The sequence below is a fragment of the Drosophila montana genome, unplaced genomic scaffold, assembly GCF_035044405.1.
Source record: "Drosophila montana isolate Dmon_TW-CO22-7 unplaced genomic scaffold, ASM3504440v1 contig_3200_1, whole genome shotgun sequence".
NCBI lineage: Eukaryota > Metazoa > Arthropoda > Insecta > Diptera > Drosophilidae > Drosophila > Drosophila montana.
In genome coordinates this window covers 7,391,514-7,409,235 of record NW_026998080.1, presented here as the reverse complement: position 1 = coordinate 7,409,235, position 17,722 = coordinate 7,391,514, and the positions used below count along the sequence as shown (strand labels likewise).

Genomic DNA, 17,722 nt, shown 5'->3' with positions numbered 1-17,722 from the left:
GTGGACTGTACCTGCAGAGCAATTAGATTTCTGCACCTCATTATCCACACGAAAAGCATTCTCGTGCTATTAAAAAATTACTTTTCTCAAGTGTACCAAGGTAAACGATCTTTGCCAACTAGTCTATACACACACACACACACCGAGCTCTACCCAAGTGACTTAGTTGCTTTCATTTAATGCCCAACGCTTTGTTATAAAATGCATACTTACCTCTAGACGGCTATCTCAGCGAAGTTAGCTGAAAATGTTGTAAATTTTACGATAACCCTTCATGGCTAAAATGTCACTAAGGTGCATTGACATTGCGTTTATGTTTGGCTCTCCGACTTTACATTTAAATGGCAATGTTATATAGAGCTCAAATGTTTATATTATCTTGCAAATACCCAAATATTTGTAAATAATCAATTCTATAAGATCAGCTTCTTCCACGACGAAGGGGTAACTACCCTAGCATATATATAGTATATTAGAAGATTTGAAAGTGCAAAAACTCTTTCTTCTACTGCCTGCATGCAGCTTTACAATACCCTCTATTTATCCAATTTTAACGGCCATCACAGGGTATTAAGTTCCTTAAGTTCCCATGTTGTATGATATACTGGTCCGATCCGCCCAACTTGGCCATATGTACTACTGCCTGCATGCAATTTTACAATACCCTCTATTTAACCAATTTTAACGGCTAGCACAGGGTATTAAGCACTTCAAATTTATAACGATGAAGGCAACATTATTTTTAATGCCATAATGACTCGGCATTCTTGCGGCTGCTTAAATGCTGCTGCATGCCAACGGCAGATGATTTAAATTGTTGCCTCTTACGTTTTAGATAAAAGAATGTTGGTTAGCCAAAGAAAGGCAGGCCGAAAAGATGAGGCGTATTATTACTAACGCTTTCATTTGGCCAAGCCAGACTTTTCTGTTCTACGCTTTAATATTTCAATTTGCTAAATATTCAGATGTAATTAAGATGTAATAGATAGATATTGATAAGTCGATTACCGATTATCTACCGATTATAAGGTGTCCGAATTAATATGTAAAAAAAATTAGAAAGTAAGAATATCTTTGGCACGCCGAAGATTTTATTCCCTAGCAGACATTTGCCTCTTGCATATACTTACATATATGAGAATCGTGATGCTCGCAAATCTTCTATTCTTCGATTCTTTAAACATTTCATGACATAATTAAAGCATCCTCTGCAAGGGTATAAAAAGGTTCATAGGACTCGTGTTATCTTGAAAAAACGTTTGCCTGTAATTTGTGATTTGTTTTTATGATTAAAAAAAAACTTAGACATGCATCGAGCTCTATTCTAGACATGTTTATAGCGCACCTGAAATACGTTGGAAAAGGAAAAAAAGAGAAACAATATTGTTTGTTTTTTGTAGTTTATATTTTCATATTTACATGTTTAAAAAATATTTTATACATCTTTTTTAATCAATTAAAAAATAATTGTTACGCGTTTATAAAATAAATATTTTGTTTTGAAATAAAATATGTATTAATTGCTAAATTCGTTCAAAACCTAAATACACAAAAAATCAAAACTAAATATTTAAAGGGTAAAACATACAAACATATAAAATAGGAGTAACCATCTAAAGTTAACTCTATAATAAGAATTTCATACAAAATGTGTGTGTGTGTGTGTAAAAAAGTTGGTTACATAAAAATCTGAATAGGTATAAAGCTGACTCAAGATACATATATATATATATATATTGTATAACATCAAAATACATATAATAATTTTAAGGAGGTGGTAGCCAATGACACAAGGCTGACTTGCTGTACTTGGTGACAGGCATCGGGAACTATATGCCTGACAAAAGTAAGTGTAGCTAAATGATAAAAAAGCTGCTAGTTACATACTTAGATGAATTTAATTGCTTCTCAGTTTTGGGCTACGAGTCGGAGTAAATGATGCATCTTTTACTCTTCCCCACAGACGCCAGCGAATTGCTGTTTGGACTCCAACAGACTGCATTCACGGCCGTGCTGCAAAAGAAACCGAAACCAGAACTAGTTGCGTTAGAAATGACAACACGCCAAAAATAGGATATAAAGGCAAAGAATACAAATAATGCAAAGGTATGTAGAGTACGATTCTACGGACTGTTGCCTAGTTTTGAGTACAACACACCTGTGGCCCTTGAGCGTGGTTTCGAGAAATCCGTTCACATTCCATATATATATTGCCCCGTCTGCCGATCCGCAGGCGATCTTTGAAGCGCAATTATTAAAAGCTGCCCGAGCGAAATCACAGCTGATCTTAAAATGCTCGTTTCTGTGGCATGAAAGTATATTATTTATAAATGTATTCAGTTTGGAGTTGAAATTGAGCTTACGAAAATGTGGATATAACTTGATTCTTGCGTAAGTCTAATAGTTTTATTGTATCATCCCTCACGGAGCATATCAGGTAATTGCAATCTGTCGGCATAAAGATTAAAGACAAACATTAAGTTTTTGTTAGTTTTATCATTTGAGGTCTTCTCACCCTTTGATAAATCCAGCGAGGTGATTTTGGCAGGCATAAGCACATCATCAGCTTGTTTTTCCGTTCGTATATCCCAGAAGCGGATTTTCTTATCATAATGGCCACTAATTATTGTCGAGCCGAGGCTATCCGTTGTGCACAGATCATTGCAACTGGAGCCGGCAAACTTGGTCTCGATGCAGGCAATGCTGCGTAAGTCCCAGATCTTTAAAGTGCGGTCGTGACTTCCGGTAACCACTTTAATTGGCTCTTGGACATATTTGGCGGCCATCACCTTGCCACTGTGACCCGTCAGTGTGTGCTTTAGCGTGTGGAAGATAAGTGTAACTCAGTTAAAGAACAAATATATGCAGGCAATTACATAGTTACAGCCCGGGGGGGGGCAATATAAACCCAACGCGTTGACAATATTTCGTGAACAATAAATTTTGGGACGTCTAAGATGTACGTAATACGCTCGAGTCACTTACTAATTACTCAGTTTTCCAAAGAACAGCATGCAATTAAAGTTGTCGTAAAGACAGACCTTAGACAACAACAAGCGACTGCTTGAAACGAATTATTGAATTAGCTCTGTTCTGTTCAGTTCTGTCTCTGGCGTTTGCTCCAAAAAGTAAATAAAACAAGTAAGAGGTTCTAGTCGGGAGCTCCCGACTAGGGGATACCCTGAACCCTCTTCTTCCGACAGGCGATAGATATAAAATGAAAAATACTTGATATATATATACTGTTCTAGATGCTACATGTCAAGTTTGGTGACTCTAGCTCATATTATTTGCCGAAATTTCTCAAAAAACAGGATTTCAATATCGATTTTTATCGATTACTTGGAAACGGGGCAAGTTATCGAATATCGAAAACAAACTCGATCAGCGCGGGGACTAGGAGGACCTACAGCTAAAATTTCAAGTCTCTAGCTCTTATGGGTTCTGAGATCCTTGCGTTCATACATACGGACAGACGGATATGGCTAGATCGACTTGGCTGTTGATGCTGATCAAGGATATATATATACTTTATGGGGTCGGAGATGCTTTCTTCTGCCTTTCTCATAAATTTGCACAAACACATTATACCTTGTTTACCCATTTTTAATGGGTTCAGGGTATAAAAACTGTGTGGACAAGGGTTAAGAGTGGCAACACTTTAATGTACTGGAAGAGAGTTACGGTTAGGATCAGGTCGTTATCGTACAGAACGCAGCTATTCATTGCCAAAAGCCATTTACCTTTGCGGTTAAGTTTGTTTAACTTTAAGAATTTTGACTTCATCTCAGACTCTTCAATATATGTAGTTTTCTGGATGCCAAAGATATACCCTTGGAGGCATTTGCTTTGGTAAACTCATATTAACAACTTGAAAAGTGAGAGATCACAAAGTTTGCAGCCTCTCGTTGAGTCCACATATCAATTATATCGACAGATGTATATTTTTTTTTTATGGGGTCGACTTTGGTGCGTAACACGTTTCATGCCAAAACATAAATATATGTACATATACGTATATATATGCATGTATATGGCAATGCAAATTTTTGTGGGTATTGGTAACCAGAATAGCCTGTTCATGTCCCTGACCAAGTTTTTCTTGGCAATAGCAAGTGATGCGCAGCTCCTGCTCTTAACCGGGCTCCGAAAGAGCATAAAGGGGAATGTTATCAACCCGGCAACTGAAGCTGAACGGTCAATGCACGCTCTGTAGACTTGGAGCTGGAAGTTAACCAGAATAAGACAACAGGTTTAATAGTTGCGTTTCTCTCTGCGCTCTCTCTTACTCTCTCTCTCACTCTTGCCGTGGAGACTTCGGATTAGAAGTTGGCACAGGTTGACGTATTGTCAGAATTTAAGCATAGACTCTCTCTCTTACATTTTCACACATTCAAACTAAGTTTAGTGCCAGGTTCTTCAATCTTGAATGGAATGCCGAATGAGCATGCAACTGTTGGCCCGTTGGCTGTCTTTAAGTGCAGCGCGGAAAGGCCTCTTAACTTATAAATATAAGAACATAACATTGGTCAAATGTCTTTAGTTCTGCGGCAACCTTTCAGTCATCAAGTACGTCCTCCAATTGTGCAAGAGGTGGATCAGTACCCGAACTTCTTACTTAAACTAATATGATTTAAAGTGTTGTGCGTCGGTGTCAGCTAAATTCAGTAAAAACTAAAAAAATACTATATATAAATCATGTATGAGACAGAAAGGTTCTTAGTGTCGCAAAGGTAGGTTGTGCCTAAAAATTATGAACAATTAATTAAATTTTAAATTAAAAAGCTGCTCTTGGTCTTAAAAGCATTTCAGAACGTTTCAATTAAGTGCCCTAACACACAAAATAGTTAAAAGGGATTATTTCTGGCAGTCAGCGGAAGTTGCAGTCAGGTGCAACAAGTGCGAATAACAGGTGGAAAAATGTCTTTTTGGTTTATTGAGCTGTTTATTTGCCATTTGCGGAGGCGGAAGTTTCGCTTGATCTTTCGTGAAGGTCGCACTATGCGACAGCATAAACAGGGCCAATAAAATTGTGGCAAGGTTTTACACTTTTAATTTTCGAAATTGGAAATGCTTTTTTTGTTCCTCGTTTTGCAACTGACCTTCGCAGTTATGTTACTGCAGATTCGATTCGCTATTTATCCGTGACCCCAAATTTAAGCACTTTCTCTGAAGCGCATATATTTGAGACTTGAGCATATATTACAAGCTTTAAGTCTCTTCTGACGTGGGAGGGGCATAGGAGACGAACTAGTATACTATTTTCTATTTAATTACTTAATTTTAAAAATGCATATGCTATTCATAAATTAGGAAGTGGATATCAGAAGCAAGAGTCCCGAAATGTAGATTCTTTTAAGGAATGTAATTGAGATCTTTTTTAAAGATTTAAAAATGGAAAGTTTGCCAAAACCAGCAGGGAATATTATTTGTTTATGGATTAATGAATTTTAGTGTAGTTATGTATCTATATTAATCGGGGCTCCAAAAAAATTGCTCGTGTTTCGGTTTGCCTTGAAATTCGGTTCGTGCAACTATTTGCTTAAGCCTTGATTTTAGATTTAACCTCGTTTAAGCTTATATTTTAAAAATTTCTATGAAACAAATTAATATTTTACTTAGAAATGCCCGTTCTAATGAAAATATTGCATATTTATACATATTTTCATATGGAAATTGCGGGCTAGATTTCGAGCTCTACCCAAAATTGGCATCTACCAAATATGGTTAGTTAAATCCAATAAATGGAAGCCAATTTATTGGGACTAGAACTTACACAAACATTTTTTAAACTTAAACTAAGTAAATGAAAACAAAAACTTGTTTTGATTAAAATTTTTTTTTTTTTTTTTTTTATTTAAGGTTTGGTTTGTACTTAGTAAAAACTTAAATAGAATTCCAGATTCTTATCGTTTTGCAGCCTTGATATTAAAATGAACTTGAAATCCTTCCATGTAATATATAATTCATTGCAATATATTAGGCTGTTAGTAAACTGGGTTATGTCTGCCCGAAAAGGCCCATTTAAATGCCGGCGGATAATGAGCACAGTTTTTGTGGCTGAGAAAAGGTTTATTAAGGAATTGGGTCGCGGCGGCAGAAAATGCAATCGGGTATGTTTTTCGTTTTGGGCAATTAAATAACCAGCTGAACAAAATGTTGTCGCTGTTGTTGGTATTGGAAACCGTTTGAGTGATCTTCGCGGTTGTCATTAATTCAATAGCAATAATTCAGCCGAGATGTGGAAGCAAGTTGTCGCGGGAATCGCGGCATGATAAGGAGGAGGAGGCAGAGCTTAAGTCAATGTGCTCATTTCAATGCCCGCGGACAGCGGGACTATCTCAAGATGTGCGCAAAAAGAACCGTTTAAATGTCAATCCAGAAATACCAGTTAGAAAAGGTGGTGCAGCAGCCGCCGCAGCAGCAGCAGCAGTTACTGCAGATAGATGCATAGAAAAAGTAGGAAGAAATCGTACTTATATGTTTAGTCACATGCTCGCAATGTGTAGCACCAAATGCTGCCGCTGCTGCTGCTGCTGCGGTTGCTGCTGTTGGCCAGGCCTAAGTTGCCTTGATGCTATTTAGGCCAAGTCAATGCGGGTTCTCAGCCTGTTGTCATATTTAACAATTTATTTGATTTGCTCGCAATGTGCACTTGCATAGCAAAGGAGGACGCCTGCGCCCAATCAATCTGGTTCTATATATCTCGAGAATAATCCGCAAAAACAATTTTCTCCAAATTTCTACTGCAAATGTAAGTAGAGTTAGCTATAAATAGCAAGTGCTTTAAGCAAGTTGCCAGAACTTGATTTAGCTAAAGATTTCTTCACTTTTTATACTCCTACATCTGCAGCTAAAAGAACCTTCATCTAGAATATATATATGCATGATCAGCATCAGCAGACTAATCGATCTGTCCGTATATTTATGTATCTTTAATTCACAACCGATCTCTACTACAAGATAACTCTCTCAAAACCGATTACTCTTAACAATATATCCCAGATAATAACACCTCGTTTCTCGACTTGTCTGAAAATGGGTTATAATGCAGAAATGTCTGTTACCTTTGTTTACGAACCTGTAACTAATTTACATAGGGTCATGTGTGGAAACGCAAATAAATTAAAATGCTAATATCGCGCATGGGAAATGCGGCGGTAACAAAAACCCACTAACATATTAAACTTGTCTGCTTTCATCTCATGTTTACGACATGCAGCTAAATCCATAATTTCCATTTTGACTGCGACAGAGGGAGGAACGTATTCAAATATTTATTCTTTGAGAGTTTTCTTTTTAGCTTTGTGCAATGTCCGTCTGCCGCCCTTGAAGATCGTTTCGTCACGCCCACTTGCACTCCCACAAATTGCTGAAAACGTTAATATTATGAATTGTATAAGCCATACGAGAGTCTAGTTATCAAATTGGGTGTCTTGGTTCTGTTAGGTTTCGCTATATACTATAAACCGATAGTTATCGATTTTGTAATAGATCTAAAGACAAACTCCTATAGACCCTGCGATCACCGTGATCATACAGACCGACAGACTGATGGACAAACAGTAGATCTCCTCACCTGATCTTGCTGATCAAGAATATATACCTATACTCTATTATCCTATTTATTCATTCTACACCAACTTAAAGTTCCTTCTGTTGTGCTGCTCACATATTAAAACTTATACTATAATCCTCAAGTTGGCCTACGTCGAAAACTGTCAATCAGCAGATGTCACTCGTCAATGTTGCATTCAAGATGTTTGTGTCATTCCATAGATGTCAACTAAAGAGTTCAGTAGCCTCGTTAGTTGACTGTGTTTTCTTCTTCTTCTTCTTAACTGTAGCGTCTCTCGATCATCGGGATTGTTTGCCAAGTTAACAATGGGCTGGACTTAAATCAATATAAAAGCATTTCTTACTAAGAAAACATTATAGAAAACGACAAAGGGCAGTTGTTCGAGTAGAAGGTGAGCTAGTTGAGGTCTTGCATTTCCGAACCTATAAGGTACTTTGGGCACAATATAACTTGGCAAAAAAGTTTATATCGATTTAGTCATATTCTTAAATCTATCTTTTAGAAACAGGAGAATTAATATGCGATAAACTATTCTCTTTTCTTTCATATATCCTATCATTATCATAATATCGATTTGAGAAATGGGTTTTTAAGCATATCTACAAAATCTAAAGAGCTAGATAACCCGAAATTTTTAGTTCTCGTAATGAAAATACAGATTAAGAATGTTTTACTTTAAGGGTACCTCGCCTCAATTCCTCTAGATATGGAAGAAACCTCATTTGTTAAGTTATAGCCTTGCACTTTGGTATATACACACTTCTGCATGCTATATTTAAACCCATAAAGCGTCATAAGGATCGGACTATAAAGACCGAAGTTAACCAAGAATGCACTTCCCATACATAGAGTGCGGCAAAGAGAAGAAGAAGCACAGACTCTGCATAAGGTGCACAGCTTGCGGCGCGCATTCGTGCATAAATGTGTATGAATGTGTGGATAGAACAAAGCCAGAATGCTTTTAAGTCGATTCAGGGTGTCTAACTTGTTAACTATTAATAGTACTTAAGCTATGAAAAGGCTAGGCGTTGCCTTTGGGCATGCCCAACTCTAATTTAAAATAACAAAGATTGTTTTTCTAAAGATTTTATTGTATGAGAGAGAGAGAGAGAGGGGGGAGAGCCTCTGGGCTGTCTGATAGATAGATAGATAAACGCAAAGGTCATTAGACCATAATAAGCCTATTAGGCTTATTAACAAAAACTACTTACATACAATTAGATGGGCATAATGGTATCTCCCCTGGCAGGGCGCCAGAGCAATTGAACGGACTAAACGACACCTCGAGACGCTGGCACGAAAACATAATTAAATTAATACCTTTGCTATTGTTTTTCTTAACGTTTTCCAGCGTGCCGGGTACGAGGAGCTCAAAAATAGACAACGTGCACAGTCCACGCATATCGAGGAAAATATTTCCAATGAAAAGCAGCATAAGACCATTACGCAGCATGAGGCCAACGCACTCACTCCTCCTCCTGCTGTTCCTCCTCGCCTGCCTGGGCCCAAAGCCAGGAGATGCGGCCGCAACGCTGCAGCCAGCTGGAGGCAGGGACAATTTGGCGGACCTGGTACCAGTCGTCATTCATCTGGCACCACCAGCACAAGCAGCATCAATGCCTGAAAGTGACAAAACAAAGAGCACCGACAGCAAGGCAGCTGATCCCAGCCAGAAGAATGATCAATCATTGTACGTGGCCAATGGCACGGGGCAGCGAGGGGCTGCGGCAACAAAGACCAAATTGGTTGACGGTAAATACCTGCAATACAGTAGCTGCCGCTACCTCGGCCCGATAATGCAGCGATTAACCATGACATTGGTCATTTTCTACCGATAGATGCCAGCCAGGCAGACGCGCAAATGCCCTTATCCAGCGAACAGACCCGTCAGCCCAACGCTGAGGAAATTGTCTTTGAGCGCATCTTGCCAGCCACCCAGTCAAACTATCACAATTCGGTTGAGGAGTGTGACCCAGATTTGCTGGGCTTTGAAATTATCACGGGGTAAGATTTCTTAAAGATTATCTAACTGGAGATCTTAAGTATACAATCTATTAGATTAGGTTATGAAGATATTATTTGCAGTTCACGGTAGATCAGTTGTCCCAAAGAACCATTTGGGCAAGTGAGCAAGAAGGTTGCTGGTTCGAATCCCAGACAAAGGTTATTCTTGGCCAATGTTTGTCCACAATTGAGTCAATATAGCCTCATCCAAATCGTTATGAAGTTATTATTTGCAGTTCTCGGTAGATCAGCTGTCCCAATACAATGAACCATGAACAAGAAGGTTGCTGGTTCGACTCCCAGGCGAGTGTATGGATGTAGAAATGTCTAAGCCGAAGGTTATTCTTGGCCCATGTTATATAAAAAGTTTTACAGCTTATAACTATATGCTATATATTCCTCATCAGAATCTACACTTAAATCGATAAAGTCCCATCCAAATCGTACAACTTTATTATAAAGGAACAATTGATTGCCTATAAAGTTTTTGTACAAAGCGTATTTAGTCTTCGGTTAGCCGAAGTTAGCTGTTTCTTCTGTAAAATAACAGCTACTTTTCTCAAGTGTTCACGATCTTAGGGCAACATATATGATTTATTCATTATGACTTATTATCATTGTAATTTAATGTCATTTACAGTTATGTTTTCTCAGCGCCGGGAAGACTGCTGGACTCATTACCCGGCACCTTGATGCTCACAGACTGTTTGGAATCTTGTCAGAGCAATGAAACATGTCAGGCCGTCAACTATGAGACAGGACTTTGTGTTCTATTTTCATCTAATGCTGATATTTTGCCAGGTAAGTTGAGGTCAAAAAGTGACACTTAACATATGTTTAACTCTTAAATCGGTTAAGTTTAATGGGGTTCATTAATGGTTCCATTCTTTTAGGTGCCCTGACAAAATCACAATTTCCAGTTTTTACGATATATGCACAAAAAACCTGCTTGGGAGTGCGCCCGTGTGCCAGAGCTTGGTGCATTGATCGCGTCCAAAACTACAGACTGGATGGACATGCAAAACGGGTCATTTCGGTCACCTCTCGTCGTGATTGCCTCGAGCTGTGTCTCGGAGAAACTGAATTCATATGCAGGTGATTCAAATTAAGAGCGTTTTTATTGCGAGTAGTTAAATTATTAGATACTCTCTGATCTAGCTGGAGAAACGGGGCAGAGTAGAGAATTTAGTTCGTGTTTTTATTGTGGCAAGAAAAATATATATCTAGCAAAATATTTATTCCAGGTCGGCAAACTATTATCGCGATTCAAATACTTGTGAGCTGGCCGAAATGGACCGCTTTACGTTGGCGGGTTCGAACTCCTTCCAGGCGCATGTCGGCACAGAATATTTGGAAAACAATTGTGCGGAGGAACCAAATAAACTCTGTGAATTCAAGCGCTTGCCGGGCAGAATTCTGAAAACTGTGGACTCGGTATATCAAGATGTTGGCAGCGTTGACGAGTGCCGCGACCTGTGTCTCAATTCGCCATACAGGTAAGAAGACAATCAAAGCTTAATTGGAATAATTTACTAAAGGTATTTATCAAAACTCCTGACTTTCCAGATGCCATTCGTATGATTACGGGGACACCGGCGACATGGTCTGTCGACTCTCGCACCACAGTCGGGCAACGCTTTCGGACGTGCAAGATCCCTATTTGGAGGTGCCTGAGGCGTCTACCTATGAGCTGTCATCCTGCTATAATGTGACCATCGAATGCGGCGCCGGAGACATGGTCGCTCGCATACGCACATCGAAGCTCTTCGATGGCAAGGTCTACGCCAAGGGCGCGCCCAAATCTTGTGCCGTGGACGTGAGCGGTTCGTTGGACTTTGAGATACGCATGGGCTACCAGAATCTCGAGTGCAATGTGCGTCAAAGTGGTTCGGGTCGCTACATGAACGATGTGGTCATTCAGCACCACGACACCATAGTCACGTCTTCAGATCTCGGCCTGGCAGTTACCTGTCAATATGATCTGACCAACAAGTCGGTGACAAATGATGTTGACCTGGGCGTGAAGGGCGATGTGGAGACAGCGCTCTCCGAGGAGGTTATCGTCGATTCGCCCAATGTATTAATGAGAATCACTTCGAGAGACGGTTCCGATATGATGCGCTCCGCAGAGGTGGGCGATCAGCTAGCTCTCAACTTTGAAATAGCCGACCCACAGAGCCCCTATGAAATATTCGTACGTGAACTCGTGGCGATGGATGGCGCTGATAACGCAGAGATAACGCTCATAGACTCACAAGGCTGTCCCACAGATCACCTAATCATGGGGCCTATCTACAAAAGCGCTTTGTCGGGCAAGATTCTATTTTCGAATTTCGATGCCTTCAAGTTCCCATCGAGTGACGTCGTACAGTTCCGTGCTCTAGTAACGCCCTGTATGCCCAGCTGTGAGCCGGTGCAATGCGAACAGGACGATATTACGGCGGAGTTTAGGACACAAGTATCTTATGGACGCCGGCGGAGGCGCGAGACCTTTGCAGAATGTACGTACTTATCATATTATATATTAAAAACTGTCTCCAAATCGATATTTATAAACACGCTCTTCGTATGGTAAACGAGAATATATGTTTTAAATTTATATTCAAACTTTCCTGTCCCTATATCCCCTATGTATCCTCAAAAGCAATCAAGTCTTAAGAGTTCCAATTTGTACACTTATAGCAAATGTCGTGGGTCATCAGCAGCATCAGTTGTGGCGCACAAGTCGCGAGGCCAAATCTGGCATGGGCAAGAACAAGCCCAGCCAGGAGGATTTGCTTCTGGTGCAATCGATTCAGATAACCGATAAATTTGGCTTCGCTAAGAAGCAGCAATCGGAGCAGCAGACAAATCGGGTCAGGGACTACGATAATTATGACAATGTGCTCTTTGTCAATGACGCAGTGCCTGGCTTATGCTTTGATGGCATCGGTACGTATAAAGGAATATTAGATTAAAGCTATTTATTGATTTATATGTGTTTTTTTTACAGGCTTTATTGTTGCTGCCACCGTGTTTTTTGTGGCCCAGTTCATTGTTATTGCCATTTGGTCATTTTTATACCGGCGACGACAAGTCCACCAGCCATATGTTAATCACTTTCTGAATGCGGCAACAAAGTACCGGGGCAATGGCTGCAACAATATCACATTTGATAAATAATCTGATAACCCCCACCCAGCGAGCGGACTCGATGATATACCCACTTTGGCAGCCGGGCCCCAGCTTGGGAGCCCGAACTGCGGTAGTTAGTATGTAATTGGGGCCCCTTTTTGAATTGTGAGAAATCCTGGAGTCGGTGCAACATGATGCAATATTTTCGATATGAAATCGTAGGAACGCGTAGCTTAATTTAAGTGAACAAATTAAAAATATAAACAAGTGATATTTCGAAATTTAACAATTTGCTTAGTGTAAAATTTTGCAAAAAACATAAATATAACAGTAGTTAATAGTAGCAATAATAACGATATTAATTTATTAATTTTGGAAAAATAGATGACTGTTTTCTAGTACACTTGTCAATTTTTCTGATTTGTTTAATAACTGTTTTAATAAAATTCGTATATAATAAGTTAAATAAAATTAAATAAATCCACCTTTAATACTCATACAAAAAGCTTCCCATTCTACGAGAGAAATATTATAGAAATGTATCGAATGTATTGAATTTTAACAGGGTGTGTCCTAGTCGGGCCCACTAGCTTAGAGCACTATCACTTGATTTGAATATTAGTTAAAGGGCGAACAAGTAAACAAGTATTGCAATAAAAAGCTGGAAAAGTTTGATATGCACTTGCTGATAATTGTATCAACAAGTTTTTAGGTATTTTTCGATCAAACAAAGCTCTACGAAGTTCTCAATATAATAGCTACTCTTCAGTATATATTAAGATATATACATTAGATGAATTTGATTAGATTGTAGTTTTGTATATCGTAGCCTTTTCCAGTTGTATTTGGTTAAAGATAAGAACGGGCACATTATTAGTCGGCAAAGTCAATTACTCATAGGCATGCCTTAAATAGTTTATGGCTTGTTTAAATAGTTTTTTGTTTTTCCGTTTTTGTTTTAATTATATTCAATGATTCACATTTACATCTAACTACCACTCACCCTTAACCGGTTATCCATTACCGTCCATACGCGAGCGCCATAATCGTTCGATGTACCCAGAATGTAAGCGCCGGTCGAGTCAAAATCGACAGAGTTGATGCCGGCACTGCTCCCACTAAGCACAGCGCGTGGCTCCGTAGAACCTAATTGAAATTGTATACAGTTTATAATTAAAACACCTAAGCAGCTGCAGCACAATAATTACTTTTGCCGATATCCCATAGTTTGACTTTTCTATCCGCGCCGCCCGTAGCTACCATGCGCTCTACCGGACTCCAGCGTACCGCATGCGACTCGTTCTCGTGGGCTTCGAACTTCATCAATATTTTGGTCGGATTTGGCTGGCCCAGATAGCCTGCCGCCTTCAGTGTTTCCATGGACATATTCGGGCCGACCCGTCCCACATCATGTCCAATTTCACCGGCTGTGAATCTTGCACTAATGTATTCCTCATCATTGAGACCCAAAGCTTCCATGGCGCCGTTTATAGAGCCGTCATCGATTTCCTCGTCACTCACAGCAGTCCCGACAAACTGGGCTGGACTCGAGTTACGATGCAGCGGGGTGCTGCCGGTCGCAGGAACTATCTGGTTCATTGCCGAATTGGGTTCACGAACGGCGTCTTCCAGGTCACGTTTCAGTTTTGCCGAACGTTTTCTGAAAATTGACGGCAGTCTTTTTCTAGATATTTTTGAAATCGGTTACATATTTTATGTTGAACCATATAAAAGCAAAACAAGAAAAAAAAAATCATTAAATTCAAGAATGCCCGTCTGGTTTAGACAAATCAGCATTATTTACCTTCAATAAAGCAATGTGTTAAATTAATTAAATGATCCAATGAACAAGCTTGCGAATTATTTAACTGTCGAAGTTTTACTAAGTTATTTCAATATGCCATCAATCTTGAGTTTGTTTATTCAATAATATAAAAAAATATATCTGGATACAAAACTGTCCCCCAAAATGCAGAGCTGGGAGCCTAGATTGTCTTGGATGTTTGGATGATAATTTTTTGATAAGCATTTAAGAAGACAACTTTGACCCCTTGAAGAGCTCTTGATTGGTAGAAAGTTGTATTCTTGCATACAAAACTTCATAGATAACCCTATAAAATTAAAATTCGCATTGACTTCTTAATATGACAACCGATTTGGTATGGACCCATGCGAACCAAACCTATAAATATCACAAGTTTTGGCCAATACTTATCAACATTTCTATAAAAATGATAAATTTACTATATCAAAAGCACGATCCGGTAATTGAAATATGAATATAGTGCACAATGTATAATAAAAACCATTCTTTACTATTTGATTACCTTATGATACTTTCGTTTTCCTCGTTCAGTTTATCGGCATCTTTGGCCCTATAGCGCATTAATCTTTCCAACAAGTACCGATTTTCATCCTGTAAGTCAACAGAAAAGATCAAAATATTTATTAACAAATATTTAAATATTATTGATTGCAAGGATTACAGCTGTATATGGCCTGGTAATAGAATCTATATTTAAATGAAATCAAACGAACAAATTGAATGGAAATATTATTATTATAATTTAGTAAGTCGATTCGACTCTCCGCTGACGTAGTTATTGCCCACAAAATATAAGATTTAATATGAAAAATTAATCCAGATATCAATACACATCTTTGTAGACAGACGGACAGGCTAGTCTTGTTTCTCCATTTCAAATTCAGTAAATTTTATGTGGATTGATGTGTACATAATTATCATAACTATTCAAAAATATCTGACTATTTGATCCACACACATATTCTTTGCTATTATATACACACATATATTAACTACTTACCGAATTTCTTCAAATAGCGACTAGGCAATAATAATGACATACAATTTATAATATAAATGAGATAATTTGGAAAAAGTTACAATCCTTGAAAACTAACAATACTTAAATGTTTAAAAAAATAATGTATAGAATTTGTTAGCAATGCTACAACGATGACACCCGTTAATCAGGCGTACCTGGAATGACCATACACCTACTGACCTGTACGTTGCGCATCTTATCCTCGAGGGAACTGAATGCCAGCTGTAGCGCCGTGTGCTCATCGAGCAATGTTGTATTCAGTTTTTTAAGTTCTTCCAAACTAGAGTGTAGCAGCTGCACCTCGGCCCGTAAACGATTGTTGGCAGTTTGTTGTTCGTAGAGACTGAAAATACAGCAGGGGTAAGTTAAATGGACGCATCGATTGGTATGCTTCACTCACCTGTGCTCCCTTTCGGCAATAAGCTCCTTTTGCTGCTCTACTTTCAGATTTAAGTCGACAATCATTTGGGAGTGTTCACCCTTCCGCTTGTGCAGGTCCGTAAGTTCCTCTTGTTGCGCCAGCAGCTTCTTCTCCAGCGTAGCTATGGCCACATTAGGGCCGGTGCCACCTGTTGACACAGCATTTCGCAGTTGCTCGTTCTCTACAGACAATTTCAGGTTGTCCGATTTGAGCTGCGCAACATGATCTATAAGCCGGTTGTCTATGATTGGAAAGAGAAAAGGTGTTAATAAGTATAAGACGTAAATTAAGATCTGGGCGCAGTCAGAACATGCTCTAGCTACACCATATATGTATACGTATGTTTCTCACTTTGCACTATGATCTCCTTAAAGGTTTCACACTCCTTGCGGTCTCGCTCACGCAATTTACGGACAACGTGGTCGCGCCACACGTACTCCTCGGTGGACATCTCGCAGCAGTTCCAATGACTTTTAGCTTATCCCAATATTTTATTGCGCCTTGCTGCTGTTGTCGTCACAATGCGAATGCAGGCATATTTATAATGGCCACGGAAACCTATTTAATTTCCAGAATCTAAGCGTTGCAGTGCTCAAATGTTACTTCTTTCGGTATCAGAGAATGTTTCCTTTCTTGTTGCAAGAATTTGTTGTGACCGGACGATAATTGTTGTACGCTATCTTGCTGGACAGCTGTTTTTACTGTGGTGGCTGGACGATATTTTGTCAATCGATAAATATTTTAAAATACTTAAAATACCGAGTTTGGGGTAAGTTGACGGTATTTATAATTTATGACGGTTGGGAATACCGCCGGGTGGAATTTCTTAAAAAACTTGATATAATTCGGGAATCATACGACTTTCAGCTTGCATCACAGCAATTCGTTATTTATTAATATCTATTGTATATGAAAAGAAGATGTGTTTTCTTACAAAGTTTAATTTTATGTTATTCAGAGAAAATTATACTTAATTATTCTACCGTTTTAATAATATACACTTGCCTTACAGTTGGATCAACTGTTCTTTTTATATATATAAACAATTCGAAGTTTTTTTTTTTTGAAATTTTGTTATAATCCGTTAAAAATACAATCTTAGTTTAAAATCGGTAGTGCAGTGCTTTAACTATTTTTATTTTTTAACTATTTATATTTGTAATAGGTATTTTTGGAATAGCAAATCAAACTGTCTCATTTCAACAGGTGCGAACAACAATATTACGCACTTGGCTGCATTAGAAATTTTACATATCCAGTCCAGGTGTGATTTTGTTGTGAATCGTGTATTATTTCTTTGTAAAAAGAGACTTTTATTTAAAAACTGGACTATGTACGTGAACTATGAACACCTTAAGACCATTTCCACGTATTATTATCTCTTTTTGACTTCGGGAAAAGACTTTAATTTGTTAACACTTGTTAAACCTTGTAAACAGTTGTAACTGATAACTAATAAAGTTTACCAATCAACTCAAATGAATGGAGATTTGTCCTTAAAGCTAAATATCGTAAAGGATAACAAAGGTGTGCTCATAGTTTACACTCTATATCCATATTTTGTAGTAAATATTTTTATTTGACCATAACGAATTTTCCAAATAAATTAAACGCAATTGAATTAAAACACACCTGTCCCGCTCAAACAAGTTCAATCAATATTAATTAAAATACAGGTATTTTCCCTTAGGCGCATTCCCGCTCCTGACGTTTTGCATGGGTGCTTCTGTTGTGTGCAGGGTTGCTGTGGAGCGCAGG

The 17,722-nt window shown here is 38.6% G+C and overlaps 2 protein-coding genes across 9 annotated transcripts; one reads left to right on the top strand and one right to left on the bottom strand.

Moving 5' to 3' along the window:
• Positions 1-1,716: 1,716 nt before the first annotated feature.
• On the bottom strand, positions 1,717-16,624 carry Atg16 (Autophagy-related 16). 8 transcript variants are annotated; one of them, XM_064687845.1, is made up of 11 exons: positions 16,316-16,624; positions 15,944-16,205; positions 15,724-15,886; positions 15,025-15,113; positions 13,906-14,381; positions 13,701-13,843; positions 2,516-2,816; positions 2,364-2,448; positions 2,159-2,302; positions 1,888-2,013; positions 1,717-1,837 (listed from the first exon to the last, which is right to left on the bottom strand). In XM_064687845.1, the coding sequence occupies exons 1-10, from the start codon at positions 16,413-16,415 to the stop codon at positions 1,920-1,922; spliced, it is 1,857 nt and encodes a 618-aa protein (XP_064543915.1). In that variant the 5' UTR covers positions 16,416-16,624; the 3' UTR covers positions 1,717-1,837; positions 1,888-1,919. The 8 variants fall into 8 exon arrangements, with proteins under 8 accessions (XP_064543915.1, XP_064543916.1, XP_064543914.1 ...); XM_064687846.1 differs by having other exon boundaries at positions 1,717-1,829; XM_064687844.1 differs by having other exon boundaries at positions 1,717-2,013.
• Positions 9,031-12,978, top strand: LOC135432371 (uncharacterized). The gene is made up of 8 exons (XM_064688040.1): positions 9,031-9,331; positions 9,418-9,583; positions 10,209-10,384; positions 10,477-10,678; positions 10,828-11,079; positions 11,150-12,084; positions 12,266-12,514; positions 12,576-12,978. The coding sequence occupies exons 1-8, from the start codon at positions 9,031-9,033 to the stop codon at positions 12,743-12,745; spliced, it is 2,451 nt and encodes an 816-aa protein (XP_064544110.1). The 3' UTR covers positions 12,746-12,978.
• Positions 16,625-17,722: the final 1,098 nt, after the last annotated feature.